Below are 20,777 nucleotides of genomic sequence, written 5' to 3' on the forward strand. Positions count from 1 at the left end.
CCTAGATATTCATACTAATAGACACAATGTATGATAATTTTACAGTGTAAAGCTGAAAACTTGCAGATGGTTATTTACATCCATAAAAAAGTAATTTTAGCACACCATTAAATTTAAAAGTAGAATACATTTCAAGTTTGATTTAATTACACATGATGATTACAGATTACTTTTAAGATGAAATTTAAGAGACATACTAATTGTCTTTTAAAAGTTTATCAAAATATAGTGTAGAACTAAAAGATAAAAAGTATAAGACAATAAAACCATTTTATGGCAAAATCAACTGAATAAAAGAGCATGATTTTAATAAAAAAGTTCAACGTGAATTTTCTTCCCTCAAAAAGTAAGCTTGTTTAACTTGAATAAAACAAAATTCACTGAATTTAAGAACGATGAACTTCATGAGTTCCTATAGGGCAGTTTCATTTTTAACAGTTATAGAGTTGATCATACTATAAAATAGTACTGAATAGCAGAAGATAACATGAAAATATGGTTACTAATATGAGGTAGGGAGAAAATTCCAACAGTTTCTGTTTTATGAAAAGTCCACTTTAAGGCATCTTTTCCCGTATCAATAAGTTAATTTATAAAGTTCCTCTTCATTAGTATTACTTTTACATCAAAAGAAAAAGACTAGACTAATACAACTATGCAGTATCAATAAACTTGACTGTCACAGACAACTCAAAGAGCATGCAGAAAAGCATTCCACAATTTTGACAGGGTAGGGGGACCAAGGGACACAGTAAGAAAGAGCACATTAGAAAAAAGACCTTGGTTTTATCTGATTCTGCCTTCATTAGCAGTTGGGCTTGGACAGACAAATCAGTTGACTTTCCAAGTTTTAATGTTTTCCTCTGTCAAATGCATTTAGATTTTTCAGTTTTAAAACAAAAAAATTCTACAAAACATACAAAGTTACGAAAAAGTAAAAGCAGCACTGGTTTTACTACTTAAAGAAATGGCAGAAAAATACAAAATGGTTTGTAACCTGCAATGTACTATTTCCAGAGTAGAATTCCTAAATCACTGCACATGCCCCGCTTTGGTTATATTAGTGAAGATCTGGATACTGTATTCATAATGTAACTCTCTACTTTCACATCATTCCTCCACCGGGTCCTCCCCTTCCTGCTTCAATCTCTTTTGCTGGTTTTAACGCCAGCAAATGATTGTATGCACTGGAAGCTTAACAATAAAATCATTTTAAACGATGCATTTTCAATCAAGTGCATCATCTACTTCACCACATTTCTTCCAAGCGGGTAAATTTTTATTAAGAGAATAAAAACATGCATTTAAAAATTCAGAAACAGAAATGTACCAGGCCTATTTTTAATTTTGAATGCTTAAAAAACAACGGAAAGATGTATCCTACCCTATTCCCTTAGGAACGTGAATGCGTTACCCACCCAATGAAAAAACATTCTGCTGGTTCATCTTCCTGCTACACAAACAGCTTTGTCGTCAGGCCCTTCCTAGTCCTTTCTTCATCCTGATCTAGTAATTTTACATGGATCACCTTGGCAATGCTTGGACAGGCACTGTCCCTATCTTCCTGGAGCTTACATTCTCAAAAAAAAAATAATAATAATAAAACACAAAAACGAAAAACTCCGCTCAACACTTAAAAAAAAGAGAGATTTTATGACTTAGGATCCAAATCCCACATCTTTCCGCCCCTGGTTAGGCAGCTGCTAATTCTTTCCCTGGCAGAAACGAAGGGACCCATACCAAAGCCCACATTTGAATCTCAGGACAATGAAGTCGACAGGAAGCCACTCTCTCCTCCCCCGGGTTACTACGGAGCCACAGCCTGCGCGGGTGCTGTGGCCCGGCGGGCTGAGTGACACATCTTCCACGCCCTCCCACCACGTCCAAAAGGCTCCTCGCCAGACCTCTCCAAATCGCCCCACACCCCAAAACCAAGCACACAAAAAGGGTCGACACCCGGAGCTGCTCAGATCGGGAAAAACCCCTTCTCCCGCTGCAGCGTAGCCATTCCCTCCACTGCTCGGCCCGCACCCCTGCAAACAGCTCGGGAGGAGGGGGCTGCACAAAGCCACGACAGCCAAAGACGACTCACTACGTGGACACTAGCAGGGGAAGCCGGGCCGCTGGACCGGGGGACTCGGGGTTGGGGGCTGGAGGGGGAGGGGGGGGGGGGCGGAACTATGGGGGGATGGGCGTCCCCGCCGAGTCCCAGGTCCGGAGGAGAGGGCGGCGCGCGGAGCCTCGGGGAAGCGCCCCTCGCCACTGGCCCGCACCCTCGCCCGCTGCGGGCCGCGCCCGAGACCCCGCTGCAAACCCGAGGAACAGGGTGTGGAAAGGCGGCGGCGACGGCATCAGAGCGCATCACTTACCCCTCACTGCTGAGAGGGACCGGACGGGGGGGGCGGGGCGCGCCGCGTCCCGTGAGTCTTTCGCAAGCGTCCTCCCCCACCCTGTCGTCGTCGCCGGTCGAGCTCTGGGCCCCTCGGCGCTGCTGGGCAATAACGTTATTCCACACACGCTCCGCACATAGCGGTAACGGCAAGGAGCGGCCGCTCAGTGCGCAGGCGCCTGGGGAGAGGGCGAAGAGCCCGGCCCTACCCCTGCTCCGGCTGTCCCGGCGAACTCCTACTGCGCAGGCGCCGAGCACAGACAATGAAAAGGAGTTGTGCGGGGGGTCTCAACCACAGGCCTCTCCAGCTGCTGACTGCGCAGGCGTACGCCGAAGACCGGCTTCAACAATGAACAGGACCCGGGCTTTAGCTGGGACCGCAACGGCCTGGGACTACAGTTCCCAGCGGGCAGTGCGCCAACTCCAAGCTGCTGTCGGGTAGCTGGGCTTGATAAGATTGCTAGTGTCAGCCGCTTTTACAATGTACGCCGTTTGGGAAATTCAGAGCTTCTTTTTCTTGAAAATTTATTTAGCAGTGTTGAGAGATGTTGAGGCGGCTGAAGGGTGTAGGAGCTCGTTATTTGCGTTCTTGAGAATCTTCAAGGATCAACTGCATATTAGTGAATTTAGAAGAATAAATAAAGCCTTCCAACGAGCCCTTTCTGTCAGTTAGGTGGTCCAGACAGCAGGATGGGATGAACGCAGGACTAAGCCTGACTGGGCTACAGAAATGGGCGGAGCCTCCAAGCAGTCTCTTGGCAACCGGATCTGGTCGCCAAACCGCCAAAGCGTGAGCTTCGAGCGCGTTGCCCTCTGGGAATTGTAGTCTTTCGGCGGGTTCGTAGGAACTTCGAGACTGTAGACCTAGACACTGAGGACTACAGCTTCCGACGTCCACCACGAGGGCCCGAGGGTGGAAAAAGGCCCGAAATCTCCGGGATTCCTTGCTCCCCTATGACAGCAGCTGCAGGAAGCAGGCGGGCGCATCGTGGGGGCTGAGGCCTCTTATTCTTGGAGGGGAGGACACTGGACACTTCCCCACGCAACTCCCATCTCTGGCCCCCGAGTTTGTGCATGGCGAAGTCCCCGGAGAACTCTACCCTGGAGGAGATTCTGGGGCAGTATCAACGTAGTCTCCGGGGTGAGTTTCTCCGAACCTCTGTGCCCTAGTCCCTTGATACCAGGACCTCGTGGCTGGGAGCTGACCTGGTGCAATTCCTGACACCTTGGTTCAGCCTTTGCCAGACTGCAGAGAAAGAAGATGGATGTTGCTGTGGAAGGATTAAATAGTTGTGTTTGTTTTTACGTTTAAGCAGCGTTGTTTCCTTTGATTCCCATAGTGACCTGAACCAACTCCCTGATTGTCTTGGGCATCTTTTTTACCCGAGGCCCGCAGAAACTCTTGGTCGGCTCTATGCCTGTTCTGTCCAGTTCTCATACCTCTCTTTATAATCCAGTGAATTCCTGATGCGCTCTTTACACATTCAAATTATGTGTAAAATTGAATGTGATTTATTGGACCCTGAGTGGGGGGCGGGGAAACCCGCTAATAATTATTTTAATCACAACAGCTTCTATTTAGTGGTCTAGACTATTTACATACATTAAATCACTTAAAACTTACAACCTTATGACTGTCCCTCTTCTACACATGGGGAAATAGAGGTCAAAGAGGTTAAGTTAGACCAAAGCCAACATAGCTGGTTAGTGGCAGAGCCAGGTACTAAATTCAATCAGACTTGTCTGCCTTGAAAGCCTATGTTTGTCTTTATTAATCATGTCTCAATTACTATTACTGAAACTTTATTTAGTTAATTCAGATTTTCTTACTATAGTGCCCGATGAGTATCACAAGAAAATCTGAATTAACTAAAGTTTCACTAATAGTAATCATGACATCATTAATAAAAGTGACATACTTGTAGATAGTCTGTCATCTTGAACATCATATGTAACATCTAGAAAACCTCATTTCTCTTATTTTAAGGTAGAAGTTATGATATTGTCTACATGGTTCTTGTGAGGAACAAATGAAATAATTCAAATAAAGCAGTGATTCTTCAGACTTTTTTTTAACTCTTAGCCATAAGTAAAAATATATTTTATATGGGTCGTATGCATATAGGCTAGGGGCTTCCCGGGTGACTTAGTAGTAAAGAACTTGCCTGCCAATGCAGGAAACACAGGAGATGGGAGTTCAATACCTGGGTCGGAATGGTCCCCTGGAGGAGGAAATGGCAACCCACTCCAGTTTTCTTGCCTGGGAAATCTCATGGACAGAGGAGTTTGGCGGGCTACAGTCCATACACAGTCGCAAAGAGTTGGACACAACTTAGCCACTGAGCATGCGTACATGCATACAGACTTTAATGAAAGTTTCATTAAAGAATATTTATTCTACTAGAAGTAATTCACTCTACTTTCTGTTCCTTTGCATTTTCTTAACCCTTTAGGTCCTGACCAACAGCTTTAAAAATATTTAAAGCATTTAAAACATTGACTCATTTATTAATTTAGTGCCTACTATACGTTAGACATACCACGTGCTGGGGATATCATAAGTAACTAGACAAAATGTCTGTCCTCAGGGAGACTTTGGATTAATGGGGTGAAGGACAGTAAAATAGCTACAGATTATCACAATAAAAGAAAAAGAAGGGTAAAGATCAGTACTTGACACATAAGCCCTCATTAAATGTTAGCTGCAATTTATAATTGATACTTGTGGCAAAGTGAAGATTTTTTGAGGGGGTAAGAGACTTGAATCTAGTGAGTCTAGACTTTGAAAGGTTATTATGTATTGTTTCCGTCAGCAGTGTTATAAACTGTCAACATTCTCCGTATTCAAACTGCAAGAGTAAAATCATTAGTTTGGATGAATATCTTCATCAGCCTACTGATGTTTCAAGAGCTGTTAGATACAGAAATAACCACTTCTAACTTTTCATTTGAAAACAAGAAAATACTGTGCAGAATGATAGTACCAGTGGCATTTAATTTTTGAGGTTGTTAAAAAAAAATTCTGTTTTCCATTATGTTCCTCCTAATTCTTCTTCTTTAACCTTAGTATGAACCTTTATTTAAACATTAGAGACTATTTAATATTAGGCATTTTGATGCAGTTAATTCCAAACTGTTATAGTACTATATTTAAAACCCTCAATACTGCTTTCAGTAATTATAGAGTGAAGAGTTCTTATTCAAAGATAAGATATTTTAAAATGAAATAAAAATTTAGTGTTATGACAATATAAGATAGTGAAAACATAAGAGCAAACAAAGCAGAGAAAATTTTGTCATTAATTTATAATGATAGTTTTAACAATAAATTGAGAAATGCAACTAGGAAATTTTCATGGGTTTTCAGCACTTATCATTTATTTAGTAGCATTTTAATTTTTATGTTTATTTATTAAATAGTATATATAACAGCTTATGGAAGGAAACAGAACTAATACTGAAGAGAAGCACGATCAGAAGTTCTTCACACATTATAAATGACCACTTTTAGATAGGATAATTCCCTTTAAAGTCAAAATGTGTGTTTCTGAATAAACACAGTATGGTGGCATTGTTTTGTATATGAAACTTCATTATTTTAAGCATTTGTGTCTGACAACTCTAGAATTGTGTTACTATACAATCAGATAAAATGCAAAATGTAAAGTTATTTTGGTTTTTTCTATTCACCATTACTTCCCCAAAATGTCTTGCCTAGTTCATTCTTAAAGAAAAGGTCATAGATATTCTTGATCTTTCCTCTCAAGTTATTTCTCTGGTTAACTCAATAATTATACATGTAATCATTACTAATTCTTTCATTTGTATTTAGCCAGGAAGTAGACATGTAAAAATGCAAAATGGTTTTACAATTTCCCTATTATAGTTTCTTCTTTTTATAGCTTTTCCTTATTTCTTTACTTTAAATATAATTTTTGGAACTATTCTGTTAATAGTATATGAAGAGTTTGAAGTTCTGATGTAAAAAGCAGAGTCAGTGTTGCTTTCTTGCTTTTGAAACTAAAGTGAATTCTTGCCTCTCCTTGAGTCTGATGATCCCATGGCAGCCATGGAAATAGAGCCATCTACAGACTCCATACTCACTGCTCATTCTTTCCCTGATGCCTTTCACATGTAGTCACCCTCTGGGGATAACCCTTATCTCTGCCCTCCCTGAGAATTGGAATGGTGTAAAGACTCCTGCAAAGTAACAGTTCTGGCAGACAAACTAGAAAGCTTCATTGCCCTACAGATCTGTAATGTATGCCTACATAGTAGATGATCTAAAAGTTTGTTTTCAGTGGTGAGCACATCCTCAGTATCCTGGCAGTCACAGTGTAATCTAGAACCAAAAGTTCTAGACTTTTAGTTTAGCTTAATCTAGAACCAAAAGTTCAAGACTTCCCAAGTCTGGTTAAGTGTTTATTCACTCTTTCAGTTCAGTTCAGTTCAGTGCAGTCGCTCAGTCATATCTGACTGTTTGCGACCCCATGAATCGCAGCACGCCAGGCCTACCTATCCATCACCAACTCCCAGAATTTACTCAAACTCAAGTTCATCAGTCAGTGATGCCATCCAGCCATCTCATCCTCTGTCGTCCCCTACTCCTCCTGTCCCCGATCCCTCTCAGCATCAGGGTCTTTTCCAGTGAGTCAACTTTCGCATTAGGTGGCCAGAGTATTGGAGTTTCAGCTTCAGCATCAGTCCTTCCAATGAACACCCAGGATTGATCTCCTTTAGGATGGAATGGTTGGATCTCCTTGCAGTCCAAGGGACTCTCAAGAGTCTTCTCCAACACCACAGTTCAAAAGCATCAATTTTTTGGCATTCAGCTTTCTTCACAGTCCAACTGTCACATCCATACATGACCACTGGAAAAACCATAGCCTTGACTAGACGGACCTTTGTTGGCAAAGTAATGTCTCTGCTCTTTAATATGCTATCTAGGTTGGTCATAACTTTCCTTCCAAGGAGTAAGCGTCGTTTAATTTCATGGCTGCAATCACCATCTGCAGTGATTCACTCTTTAGGCATCTAAAATTCAAGACCCACAGAATTATATTGGTAATTGTGAAGTATAGCAAATACTCCTCCTCTAAATTTAACACATCATAGTACAAGGTTATGAAGGATAAAATAAGCTAGTTCTGTTATAGTATAACAGAAGGCTGTTTAAATTCTATACACTTGAATGTAGGAATGTGATGTTAGAAGAAATTTGCTAGAAATTCAGTGTCCCAGCCTTAACAACTGAATCATGTTTCAAATGTTGCTGCAGTGTTAGCTGTGGATTCAGTTTTATGCCTGTATACATTACTCACCTATTCTCCAACTTCCTGGCCACCTTTGATTGAGTGGGCATAAAGAAATGGAACAAACTTATACTGAAACAGGAATGCATCATTTACTTTCTGTATGCATTTTATATGGTAATTCCTCCTTTTTCTTTCAATGTTTTGTTATTTTAGGCTCTAGATTGAATTTATGAAGAGTATGATGGAATCAGAGAAAAGAATGCAAAACTAGGATCCAAGTTCCAATTCTTACTGTTGCTTTTCTAATAACCGTCTGTGTTACCTTAGGCAAGTTAATAAACTGTTTTTGGATTCTTGTTTCCTCATCTGGAATATGAAAAGTTTGGACTAGGAGGTAGGGTTATTGCCAGTAGGAACCAAGGAGATGACAAAATGTGTGATGAAGTCAGTGGAATACACTAGGGAATAGTGAGGCTATGGCCAAACTGGGCGGTTTATGTTTTTCTGAAAACATTGCAATTGCTTTCTTGCTCTTTCCCTCTTTTCTTCCTTCCCTTTCTTTTATTCTTTTCCCTTCATCCTATACTATGTGGGTCAAGCAAAATATGTGAGAGCTTGGGTCCCCTTCAGCCACTATCTCAGATCTCTAGATCTGTAATGTCCCTTTTATCAACACTGGATTGGACCACATGAATGATAAAAAGTTGTGTTTCCTTATGAGATTAAGGAACTAAGTTGATGGAAAGTGAGAAGTTGAATATGGGAAGAAAATATAAAATTTGGGGGGGGGGTGATATTTTTCTTTTTAAGTTGATTTAGTTGGATAAAACTGAAAATAATACTGATGTTCCAATTGTACATAAGTAAAATATAACAAGTGTTTGTTGTTTTTTTTATTCCAGAGAAAGATACATATGTAGAAAGCTGATGTTAATCTTACTAGTCCATAATTTGGTCACTGAATTAACTAGCAGTGATGTCATCCGGACCTTTGGCAGACTTAAGGAAACATGTATATAACTTAAGTAAAAGTTCCTCTTTTTCTCAGCTTTACACATCAAACTTGTATTTCTTCTTCTTTTTTGTTTTTGCTGTTCTTAAATGTGTTCTAAAATTTTAAAATATTTAGGTGCACACTCACACACATTGTCTATGGCTAATGTTCGCTTATTTAACAATCAGCCTCACTGAAACCAAGACAGGCAACAATGTAAGAAAGGCCCTGGAAGCATTCATTATGAAACTAAAGAAATACAATGATTTAGGTATTAATAAATAGGATTGGTAATGCAAATGAGATTTTTCAAACATTTAAATTGACTTTTTTGCTAATAAAATTTAAATTACATATATTCATTTTTTGCTTTATATACTTATATGGCTGTTCTTAGTGGTTTTAACTTTTATTTCTTTTACCAGAATACCAAAAAGTAGTAGCATTTCCATTTTCTCTTCCCTAAAACTAGTGAGGTAAAATAAACAAAAGATAGGATTTAGCAGCCCAAAAAGCATGTTTTATAAGTAAATAATGATCCGTGAAATAATTTAGAACCAAAACAATGGTTTGGTGCTACAAGATTGTAAGGGCATTTTCACTTCTTAGACATGTTTGTGCAGGAAAAAAGAGACCATTTTGCTTCTCCAGCTTTTGAGATTTTTAAAAAAGACTTAAACTCTGATCATTTCACCAGTTTATGCTAAGGTTTTCCAAGTTTTCACCTAGTGATACTCCTCTGAGAGACAAAAGGTAAGAAAGATAGCTTGAAACATGCTTGTGCGCTTGCTAAAGCAGCCTAGATTATTGGAGAGCTTCATCAAAGCCCACTGGAACATTTAAAGGAATGATTACTAAAGAAGGTCTAAAAAATAGCCTTGGAGTATAACTACTGCTTCATGTATTATGCCTCGGAAACAAAATGAAACTAAACATGAATTTCAAGTTCTAGATCACACTAGGTGTAACAATTCCTGACACCTGGATCAGAAGTGCCTCATCTTGGTGTTGATGGCGATGGGTTGTGTGTGCTGCCTCCCACAGTGGTAGAATAGCTCACTGTCCTGACCAGTTTTCATCAAGTTGCGCCTGTAATTCCGGTGTAGCAGTGTGGGTAGTCTCTCCTCAAAACTGAGCACTGGCTATCTTGTTTCATTACTATAAACCAGCAGTTATCAATCAGAGTGACTTTTTTTTCCCATCCAGAAGACATCTGGTAATGTCTGGAGGCATTTTTGACTGTCACAGCTGGCAGGGAGAGTTTTACCAGCATCTAGTGGGTAGAGGCCAGAGATGCTCCAGTACAAACACAACACATCCCCTTACAGTCAAGAATTACCAAGTCCAAATATCAATAGTGCTGAGACTGAGAACCACAATCTAGAAGTAGCAAGGTTATTACTCATAGCATTTGCTATGTGAGAACTGTGCTTGAGAATAATTTCAATTAAGGATACAGATTGTTTTGGCTGATAATTGTACCTAAGTTCTGCCAGTCTGGCTAGGATAACTTCTTTAATAGGAAAGTGACAGGTGCATAAGTATTCTCAGTTGGTGCAAAAAGAAAAAAAGAACCAGGTGTATCCCTCATAATGCGTATAGTCAATCTTCTTGATTTCCCAACATCCATCCATCATTAATGATCTTCCAGACACTGCTCTTAAAGATGTTTACATTCTTATTTGGATTATCTTTCACTTCTGGTACCAACCAGTTTTAACACATTTTTCAGCTATTAGAGTCTTACGATAGTAATTTTTTTTGAGATTTTGTAGTTTCTGCATACAACTTTTAGTCTCTTTAATCATTGTAATTGCCAGTTACAAAGCTGGTTTTTCTAATTTTGGATTAATGCTGTCTTCATCTTGGTCACACTAATTGTCAGTCCCCCAATAAACAGTGACAAGAATCCCCTGAACCAGCTGAGACCCAGTCAAGTGTGGATGGACATCATCTCATCTGGGTGTGGTTTCATTTTTCTGCTTGTCTGCCCAGATCTAAGCTTGTTTTGAGCATTGCAGCTCGCCTCATGCTTAGCCTGGGGAGGTATGGTTCACTGCTTGTTTTCCCAGAGACAGCTGGGCACTTCATTGGGTGCGGTTCTGCCTCCTTGTCACCAGGATAATTCTCATTACAGATGGAGAATGTAGACATTAATAATTCACAGTATGTATGTAAGTGATGATCCTTGGTATACAGGGACGTATTTTCCTTTTTGTTCAAAAACATCTTGATGAAGAGAGGCTCGGTGTTGAGCTAGCAGCTGGAAAGTAGAACAACTAGATTACAAAAATGAATGAAACAGACAAATTTGTTGGCAGTCAGGAGCTTAAAAACCTTTTCAGTGCTCATTGTATTGATTGATATTTGGATAGTGGACTAGCAGAAATATTACTTATGTTTATGTTCATGCGATTCTGTAGGACTCAGAGGTTGTATTTCTGTTTGTATTTGTAATTAAGTTTGTATTCAGCCTGTGGTTGATGCAGGGAAGAAGAAATCAGGATGTATCGTGAAATCTGTTACTATCCTCTCAGGAGAGAAGAGGAACTGAGTATTCTTCCCCACTCTTGAGGATAAAGCTATGCCCATTAACAGTGGGATGGGAAACCCTAACTGGAACCTCCTATCTAATCTGGTTTCCTTACATGTAAGCAGAATGGGGTTAGGGCTTCCCTGGTGGCTCAGTGGTAAAGAATGTGCCTGCCAATGCAGGAGATGCAGGTTCTATCTTTGGATCAGGAAGATCCCCTGGTGAAGGACATGGCAACCCACTCCACTCTTCTTCCCTGGGAAATCCCATCCTCAGGAACATGGCAGGCTACTGTCCAAGGGGTTGCAAAAGAGTCGGAAATGACTTAGTAACTAAACAACAAGAAGCAGCAGTTAATGGCATCTGGGGAGTAGGGTTCTTAATAAGGATTATGAGACCAGTTGCAATGGCTCCAGTTGAAAAGCAAAGGGGTTTCGTCTGTCTTCAAAGATCTGAGTGTTGTTATTCCAAGGGATTAATTCTGTTTGTCTGTTGCAGTGTATATAATTATGTTCGAATGTATATATTTGAAAAGCATTTAGCATGTTTTAAAATGTAGTCTTGGAATGACTTTAAAATATCACTTACCTCCTTAGTTTTAGTTTCAGGATACAGTTCTTGTAAATTCCTTCTCTTCATCTCTGACCCTAGCAACTGAAGTCATTCATTGCAAAAAAAACCCCAGACCTTGTATAATCACTAAGAAAAGTGGGATGGCTGTTGAGTTCGATATATTAGTATTTCACATAATACTATTTTCATAGTAGAGTTTAACACATAGTCTTTAAATGATAAAAATTCTAAAAGATTAAACAGGAGTATCAGGAAAGGGATTAGATGGCCTCATAAAACTCTCCCATTATTGTAAGCTAATGAAAGAACTCTACCTATAGGAATTTTCAATTATACATTTTTTTTCAATTTCCTTTCCTTTTCCTAATATAGCTTGTTAGCTTTTAGTCAGATTAAGTATAAATAAGTAATTATCCTTTGTCTTATAGATGAAGTCATTTGATGGCTCCACAGAGCCTACTTTTAGTGTAATTCAAACCCTTTGTTTCGTTTTAATGGATGCAGTAAAGATAAGTGCTTTATTCATAGGTATCAGTGCATAAGTCCAAAACTGTGTGAACTAAATTGCTTATCATGTAACACTTCGATTTTTCCTTATCCTTTAACAAATCTCTTTAGAAAATACTGAGTTAGTAAAAAAAAAAAACAAAAAAGAACTATTGCTGCTTCTCATTTTACTGAAACCAGGAATGCATCTTATCTAGACTTTTCAAAACTCATGAGGTATAAAAGGAGGCCAGGCTTGGTTAGTTATCAATACCAAATTCCAGTCAGAGAAAGGTCTGTGTGGAAATAGGATTGGTGAGGAGAAAATTGCAGAGATAAATTTATGGGGTCTCTTGTGTAGATTACTGAACCCTGACCTAAAAGACCTATTTTTGTTAATTTACTCAAGGGGAAAATGAGTTGCTGTAAGTGAAGGACCTATATTAGAGATTTTGTAAGATAGAGAATATTTTTTTCTATTAAGTTATGATATTTTTGTCTGTTTCACACATTCAAATTAATGAGCTTAAAGGAAATAGAATGTATTTTTCAAGGTCCTGTAGACTATATATTTGTAAATATATTTTCATCCATGATTGGTAATGAAAAGCCTTTTCATTTTTATAGCTTTCTTAGGGTTCTCTTGTAGGTATTAAAGATGAGGAGCTTTTTCTCCTGAATACAGAAGTAGATCTAACTTGTCAAGAAAGGGCCTAGATCAGAAGAAAGAACTTCATTGGTGTTATTGTTATGCATTGCTCTGAATTAGGGAAAGATTTTACTTAGAAAAAGTTCTCCTCTGAAGATGTTAAGAATTCTTTTGATGGAATCCATTTGAGATAGATAATAGCTGTACATGAACTTGCATGGGAATTCATCTTTTTCTAACATAAATTTCTATGTTAGCTATATATAAATATTTAATAAATAAATGAATTAAAGATAACTTTCAAATACAGATGTCAACATTTAAAAATGATGACTGAAACCTGGGTCTCAGCTCTAATGTAAAAGGAACATTTTTTGTTACAGTTAATGTTTCTAGATTGAAACTGGAGAATTAATTATAAGAGATTAGCAAAAGTAACAAGTTTAAACCTGAAAAAGTATCTGGTCTTTAACTAATGAAATTACCCATCAATTGTCTGATTCTCCAGTTGTCATACATGTAAAAAAATCCATAAAACAAGATAGAGTTATTAGTAATGTCATGTCTAGTGTCATTAGTATACTATAGTATACTATATTATATATAGTTTATATATATAGTAATTAGTATATTATATTAACATATAATGTAGTATCATTACTGGGGCATCCGCAGTGGCTCAGATGTAAAGAATCTGCCTGCAATGCAGTAGATGCAAGTATGATCTTGGGTGGGGAAGATCCCCTGGAGGAGGGCATGGCAACCCACTCCGGTATTCTTGCCTGGAGAATCCCATGGACAGAGGACCCTGGAGAGCTATGGTCCATAGGGTCACGAAAAAGACACAACTGTAGCGACTGAGCACACATGCCCAGTATCATTACTATATTAGTATGTAGTTCTGTTATTAATGTAGGACTTGCATCCTTTGCTAAAGGTATTTTTGTTTTTTTGTTGTTTTTTTTTTCCATTTATTTTTATTAGTTGGAGGCTAATTACTTTACATCATTGCAGTGGTTTTGTCATACATTGAAATGAATTAGCCATGGTAAAAGGTGTTTTTGGATGAGTATTTCACTGAATAATTATTTCAGTTACCTTTTGTTGCTTAACAAGCACAACCCACTCCAGTATTCTTGCCCAGAGAATTCCCATGGACAGAGGAGCCTGGCAGGCTACAGTCCATGGGATTGCAAAGAGTTGGACATGACTGAGCAATTAAGCGCGTACACACACACACACACACACACACACACACACAAGTCACTCTAAAGCTTGATGGCAGAAACCAACAACCAAAAGCGTTTTTAGTGTCTCTCACAGCTCTGTGGTTTTACCAGACTGCAGCTGGGCAGTTTTCGAGTCTCTCCCATGCATCGTGGGTAGATGACCTCTGGCGCTGGAGTCACCAGGAGACTGCCAGACTGTTAGTGGGGTTGGGCTTCTTCTTTCTCCTTGTGGTGATCTCAGAGCCTCTCCTTTCCACATGGCCTCTTCAGAATCTCTCTAGCAGGATAGCCAGACTTCCTACTTAGTGGCTTAGGGCTCACAAAAACCAACATTCCAAGAGGGTAGAAGCAGAAGGTACCAAACATTTGTTTTTCCACTTATTTTTATTAGTTGGAGGCTAATTACTTTACAATATTGTAGTGGTTTTTGTCTACCGAACATTTTAAAGATGTGACGGGTCAGGCGTCATGTGCGTTCCAGTGCATTCTCTTTTTGAGTGTAGGTTACAGGTCCACTAAGTTTCAATTTGGGAGAGCACAAGGATGTAAGGGTGAGTTCTTTGGGTCTGTTTTTAGAGATGAACTACTAGAGTAATATACCTTAAAATACTTAATTTTAGACTATTTATGTTTAGTATGTGGTAATAAGTTTAAACTTCAATTCTAAGAGTAATCAGACATACTAACCAAGAATTTCTACATAAGATGTAGTCAGCCAGGAGTATATAAGTACAACTATACTAAGTACAGTATATAAGTACAACTATACCACTCTAAGCACATCAGCTATTCAAACCTTGATCAGAACTAGGCCAGGTGTTCAGCTGTCTTGATGCTAGAGGGCCATGTGGCTCACAGGGACAAGGAGGCTTCTTTGGGTAGGAACTTTGATGTGGTGGAATCCCTCTTGCCAGTCTTGCCTATCCACACCATGCCAAAAGGTGTAGGGGAGTCTTAGGCACTGAGGAGTCAGGATATTGCCTCCCCTGTGAGATTATAGTTTGGGAGAGTGAAGAGGGGAAAAGCTCTTCCATTCAGTCCTCCTTGGCAATAGAGCTATATACAGTGAATGCCAATCACAGTGGTGTCCGGGAGCTTAGAGATCATTAAGTCTAACCTCTGCCCCATGAACTTAATCTCACATTTCCTCTGGCATGTTCCTCAGTAAGCTAGAAGCAAAGCTTTGCTATTTTTTCTCCCACAAAGTATCAGAAATGATTGCTTTTCCTTTAGAAATTGTCTTCTCAGGTCCATGTTCATTTGGTCACCCAGATTTCACTGGCTCTGATTTTCATCATGCTATTGCAGAACGTGCAAATAGAAGCATTCACCAGTTGAAATGTGCCCTGAGAGAAGGTGATGTCACCGTTGGAGAAGATATGCTGGATCCTTCTTTTGATACCAGTGTAGGAAATGAGGATGCTGGAAATGCCTGGCGTGAACTACAACACAGCCATGCCGGTGAGTGTGAATGTCAGTCCTAACCTGAATGACACACAGTGAATTCTTTAAACTCCATATAGTAAAGACGCCAGCCTGTCCTCTGCTGCTAGGATTTTAGTCAAGAAACACAAAGCAGCTAATCTAGTTCCTTTGCTTTTTTTCCCCCTTTGACTTCCCTATGCCTATAGGATGTCAAAGCAGTATTTTCTTAAGGCAATTCCAAGCTGCCTCTCCAGCCTCATTTTTCTATCTTCCTTTCAACTATTCGTCTTGCAAGCCGTGTTCTACTCATGCCACCCTATGGCCGTGCTTCTCTGCTTTGCATGAGCCATGTGTTCAAACTGGTTTTTTCTCACCCTCTTCTGCATGTGATCTCCTGTACATCCTTCACACTCTCTTCTCTGTGAAAACAGGCACAGTTACGTGCTTCCTATTCTTACAGCATTATAGGCAGACCTAGAGCTTCTTATAGGTAGATTTAGAGCTTATAATCTTGTTTTATATCTGTTAGTTATATACCTCTTGCTCAGTGGATTTTTACCTCTTAAATGATAGAGATTTTCTTATGTTTGTTTTTGTGTCTGTCAAAAGCACATTTTGTGATGCATAATACACAAATATTTGTTAGATTGATGGAAGGATAGATAGGTGATGATAAACTATGGATTTAAAATAAGGTGAATAAACCTATTGCTTTTGCTCCATAGTTAATCAACTCAAAGCTTTGTTGCGCCAACAAGCAACCAAGGAAAGTGAGGTATCTCTAGGAAGACAAGAAACATCCTCTTTGGTAAGTATCACCGTCTACAACCTAACAAAAGCATTATTTTTCTAACTATGTTTTAATTTTGTGTGTCATTTTAGTAGTACATGTGTTAAACAGATTCTGAGCTGGACATGCTAATAGTAGAAAGTGTTAAAAGAAATGATCTTCCCTCTGATAATTATTTTGACCAAAGAAGAGACTTCCATGGAAGAGGGGATTCTGATTTTTTAATTTATTATTCACTTGAAAAATGTGAGTGAGGAAATAGTTTGGAGAATTTACTTTGCAACTGTTAGCAAATATTTTTTTTTAAAGGAACAATATATGGGAAAGAGTAACCATTGTTTTTTTTTAGTATTTATTACTATTATTACTCATTTATTTTTGGCTGCTTCGGGTCTTAGCTGTGGCACGCAAAGTCTTTGTTGTAGTAAGCAGGATCTTTCATTCGGTATGCAGGCTTCTTTCTAGTTGTGGCAGGTGAGGGCTCAGTGCTTGTGGCTTGTGGGCTTAGCTGCCCAGGGCCATTTGGGATCTTAGTTCCCCTTCCAAGGATCGAACCAGCACCCCTTGTATTGAAATGCAGATTCTTCTAGAAGAATGGTACCAATGATCCTACACACAGGGCAGCAAAGGAGACACAGACGTAAAGAACAGATTTCTGGGCTCAGTGAGAGAAGAAGAAGGTGGGATGATTTGAGAGAATAGCATTGAAATGTGTACATTACCATATGCCATATGTAGAATGGATGACCAGTGCGAGTTGGATGCTTGAAGCGGAGCCCCCAGGGCCAGTGTTCTGTGACGACCTGGAGGAGTGGGGTTGGTGAGGGAGGTGGGAGGGGGTTTCAGGATGCGGGGAACATATGTATACCTATGGCTGATTCATGTTGATGTATGGCAGAAGCCATCACAGTATTGTAAAGTAATTATCCTTCAATTAAAATAAATAAATACATTTTAAAAATAAATAGTTAAAAAAAGAAAGAAAGGTGGATTCTTAACCACTGGACCACCAAGTCCCTAACCATTGCTTTTATAGAGAGGCATATCTGTATTTTTATTATTTTTAGAATTTACTTTCTAATTCTGGCTGTCCTTTGTTTATGTTAAATGTTAAATTTGAAGCATGTAATCTTTTTCTACATTAAAAAATATATAGTTATAAAATTGTGTGATATGAGAAACTGTATTCTATTTCTTCTGCAGCTGTTTTCTACTGCTATTGCTTTAATGGAGCATATTATTTCTGACTGAAGCAGTGTGATATAAAGCCTGAGATAGATGTGGAGGAAGGGTGGAAGTGAGGGAGAGTACTGTGAGGGAAGGGTATATGTGAGGAGAAGGTGGGTGGGAGGGAAGCATTCTGTAGAGAAAGGGTACTGTGAAGTAAGGATTTGGCCAGGTTTAAATGGTCAAAATAATAGTGTATGCTTTAGGGTGATCTAGGGTCTATCATGTACTCTCTCACAGGGTTTTTATAGTAATAAGGTAAGATCACATATTTTAAATTCTTTGGAAACCTATGAAATATGGCACAAATATAAAATGCCATGGCAACAATAACCACCTTGCATTTTCAATGTCTGTGACTGTTGGATACCCAGGCTGCATGCTGAAAACTTGAAGACATGTCAGTTTCCATTACTCACAGCTAAAATGTCCTAGGAGTACCCCCATATTAGCACTTCATTCCAGCCTGACACAGACTTTCATGCTTAATTCCCACTTTAGAGAAATGGACTACATGTTCCTATTCAATATTTATAGATATAAACTGTAATTTTGATAAAATATTTCATTATTCAGTGAATTTATTACTGTTTACGCCTAGTTTCTAGAATGCTCCTAAGCACATATGGATAGAGTTCTTTTAAGTGTAATAGATTAAGTTTCTTTATCTGTTGAATGCTCAGACATGCTTCTTAGCATTTTTAAGATATTACTGAGCAGTGATATTGCAAAACTGATTGACTTTAGGTAAGTAAGAAGACTCATCAAGATGATCAGTTCAATATATACAGTATATGCCAATACACAGGTCTATTTATATTGGCTCTATGTGAAAGAATGGAACTTAGACTCTAAATGTATACAACCTATACATGATGATTACAAACTACAATAATAAGTAGCTTTTGAAGACTGTACCCCTTAGAATGCAGTTTCATAGCCAATATGACATATGAGAAATATGTGGCTGTATTAAGAGTGAAATGAGGCAGTGCTGAGGTAGAAAATATGTCTAAACATTATTACTTATTATTTTAAAATATGGACAGTCAAACTATGATAAACATACAAGTGATTTTATATGAACATTTTCCACATGATACTAGCTTGTTTTTAATTTTCATATTGATTTTGCCCTACGTATACACATAGTAATAATTTATATTTGCCTATGCACCGAACCCCTTTCTATTAATATTAATTATTATAATTAGTTGCTTTCTACTTATCACAGATAATTCATTTAATTAACATGTCTTTTGGTTTTAAATTTATTAAATGTGGCCAGAAGCAAAGCTCTACTTAATTATTCTGCCATGAGAGCTGGTACTTCATCATTTATAGGAATTTCTGCTGTGTTGAAAAACAAAATGGTTGTGTGTCTCACCTCAAACTTTCCTCTGGATTCATCTAACTGGTAGACTTTCATTTTCCCTTGTCCTAACCCTCTTTTCTTTAAATAATATCATGGTAGTAGCGTTAGTCACTCAGTCGTGTCTGACTGCTTGCGACCCCATGGACTGTGGCCCACCAGGCTCTTCTGTCCATTGTATTCTCCAGGCAAGAATACTGGAGTGGATGATATATGATTTATAAACCATTTTACAATCATTTTAGGATAAGGTAAGATGGATATTAAAAATCAATTACAGGACTGCTGCAAAAGTAAGGAGAATAAACGTTTTTTTTCTAAAGTCCTCAATGCAGTGTCTCACTTTCATGTATATCTGCTTTAGCACTCTAGTCCTGGAGGCTCCAGAACAGCATAGTCTCCCAATTGCCTTAAGTATTAGGGTCAAAAATAAAAAACCAGGTTTTGCTAATATACTTCTTTGTAGATAAAATTTTACCTCAGTGACACACATTTGGCATCAGACACTTGTCTAAAGAATCCCTTCTTCAGGCAGCTGTTCTGCGGTTTTAGCTAGCAGCCCTCTTCTATGGTGATTTCTTAAAAAGCTGTCCCTTTATCTGAGAATTACTGAATAGCATGTCACATTTCCAGATGGCTCAAATGGGTGGTTCATCCCGAGCCAAATTATACTACTCGAGCATTTTTCCATTTGCTGTGTGCTTTTTACAACCATTTTCCTTTTCCCTCTTTAAAAAATAGTTTTCATATTCCTGAATCTTATCTATTTATAGAATTTATAAGATGAAATAATACTGTTAGCTGCACTGTGATTTAGTTTATGTTCATTCTATGTTTATATGACATAAGTGCTAAATTGAGTATGGAGATGGTATTAACTGATTCTTTGCTAAATCCAAACATGCTTCATTTGTTTTTATTTTTGCCTTAGAGGTCATCAGAATGTGAGGAAACCAATATGCCTACTGTCCACAATCTTGTTCCTATCATCAATGACCAGTCTCAGTACATTTATCATTTAGAGGCAGAAGTCAAATTCTGCAAGGTAAGTATCCCATTAAAAATTTAAGCCAGACTATGTTAAATTTGTTATTAATAATAATATCTTGTGTGAAAATTTACTATTAATTGGTCTTCATGTTTATAGCAACACATTGATGGTTGCCATCTTTCTGTGATTGAAAAGACTGATGTGTAATCGGAGCTTCTCAAGCTTGGGAATGGTACTCCTGACCATGCCATTTCTGAGTACTTAATTTCCCAGTAGTTTATAATTATATAGTAGTCTATAATATTTTGATAATATTCTCTTATGTCTCGGAGTTTTTCCTTTCCACTCTGCTTCAGCCCAGCTTATGGCAAACGCTTTGGAATAGTAATACCAATCATTCTCCTACTCTTGCCAACCTGTTGAAATTGTAGTGCAGCAAATAGGGATTCTAAGCTGGTAGACTGTATCTACCCCTTGTTAGTATAAAGGTTCTTACTATAACTTTGAATGAAGATAGCTCATGGGGGTACTGATACTGACAATCCAGAAACCAAACTTTCTCACTTATGGCTTATGACACTAGATGTTATATATTGCATGACTGTGTGAGGTTTAATGTTTTCAATGCCTTCCCAAGTATATTACTGTCTTCTTTTTTTTTAATATTAATACATCAGATTATGTGATATTTTTATAGAACTTAGTGATATCTTTTGTATCATGTATTATATTTTCAACATATGGTTCCTCTTCCAAAGTGTAAGTCTGATGTGTAGCTTAAGAAATCTTTAAACATTTCATTGTCAGCTTTTCAAGGGTGTTTCCTGATCTTAGAATGTCATTTCTCCTTGTTCTTGGAGGATG

General features: G+C 38.5%; 2 protein-coding genes across 22 annotated transcripts in view; one reads left to right on the plus strand and one right to left on the minus strand.

Annotated features, from left to right (window-relative positions):
• CEP170 (centrosomal protein 170) overlaps window positions 1-2,460 on the minus strand; it is a 127,472-nt gene extending 125,012 nt beyond the window's left edge. For all 12 annotated transcript variants that reach the window (XM_070474373.1, XM_070474372.1, XM_070474371.1 and 9 more), the window contains exon 1: window positions 2,370-2,460. The gene's annotated coding sequence lies outside the window, so the exon portion shown is untranslated. The remainder of the gene's footprint in view (window positions 1-2,369) is intronic.
• Window positions 2,461-3,247: 787 nt separating this feature from the next.
• SDCCAG8 (SHH signaling and ciliogenesis regulator SDCCAG8) overlaps window positions 3,248-20,777 on the plus strand; it is a 250,106-nt gene continuing 232,576 nt past the window's right edge. For 4 of the 10 annotated variants that reach the window (XM_020905022.2, XM_070474375.1, XM_070474376.1 and 1 more), the window contains exons 1-4: window positions 3,251-3,530; window positions 15,417-15,569; window positions 16,259-16,341; window positions 19,854-19,967. In XM_020905022.2, the coding sequence (XP_020760681.2) occupies window positions 3,464-3,530; window positions 15,417-15,569; window positions 16,259-16,341; window positions 19,854-19,967 (417 nt within the window). In that variant the 5' untranslated portion in view covers window positions 3,251-3,463. Of the gene's footprint in view, window positions 3,531-10,691; window positions 10,813-15,416; window positions 15,570-16,258; window positions 16,342-19,853; window positions 19,968-20,777 lie in introns of those variants that run through there. The other 6 variants (XM_020905025.2, XM_020905026.2, XM_070474379.1 and 3 more) reach the window with 5 other exon arrangements.

The sequence above is a fragment of the Odocoileus virginianus genome, chromosome 11 (genome assembly GCF_023699985.2).
Source record: "Odocoileus virginianus isolate 20LAN1187 ecotype Illinois chromosome 11, Ovbor_1.2, whole genome shotgun sequence".
Classification (NCBI taxonomy): domain Eukaryota; kingdom Metazoa; phylum Chordata; class Mammalia; order Artiodactyla; family Cervidae; genus Odocoileus; species Odocoileus virginianus.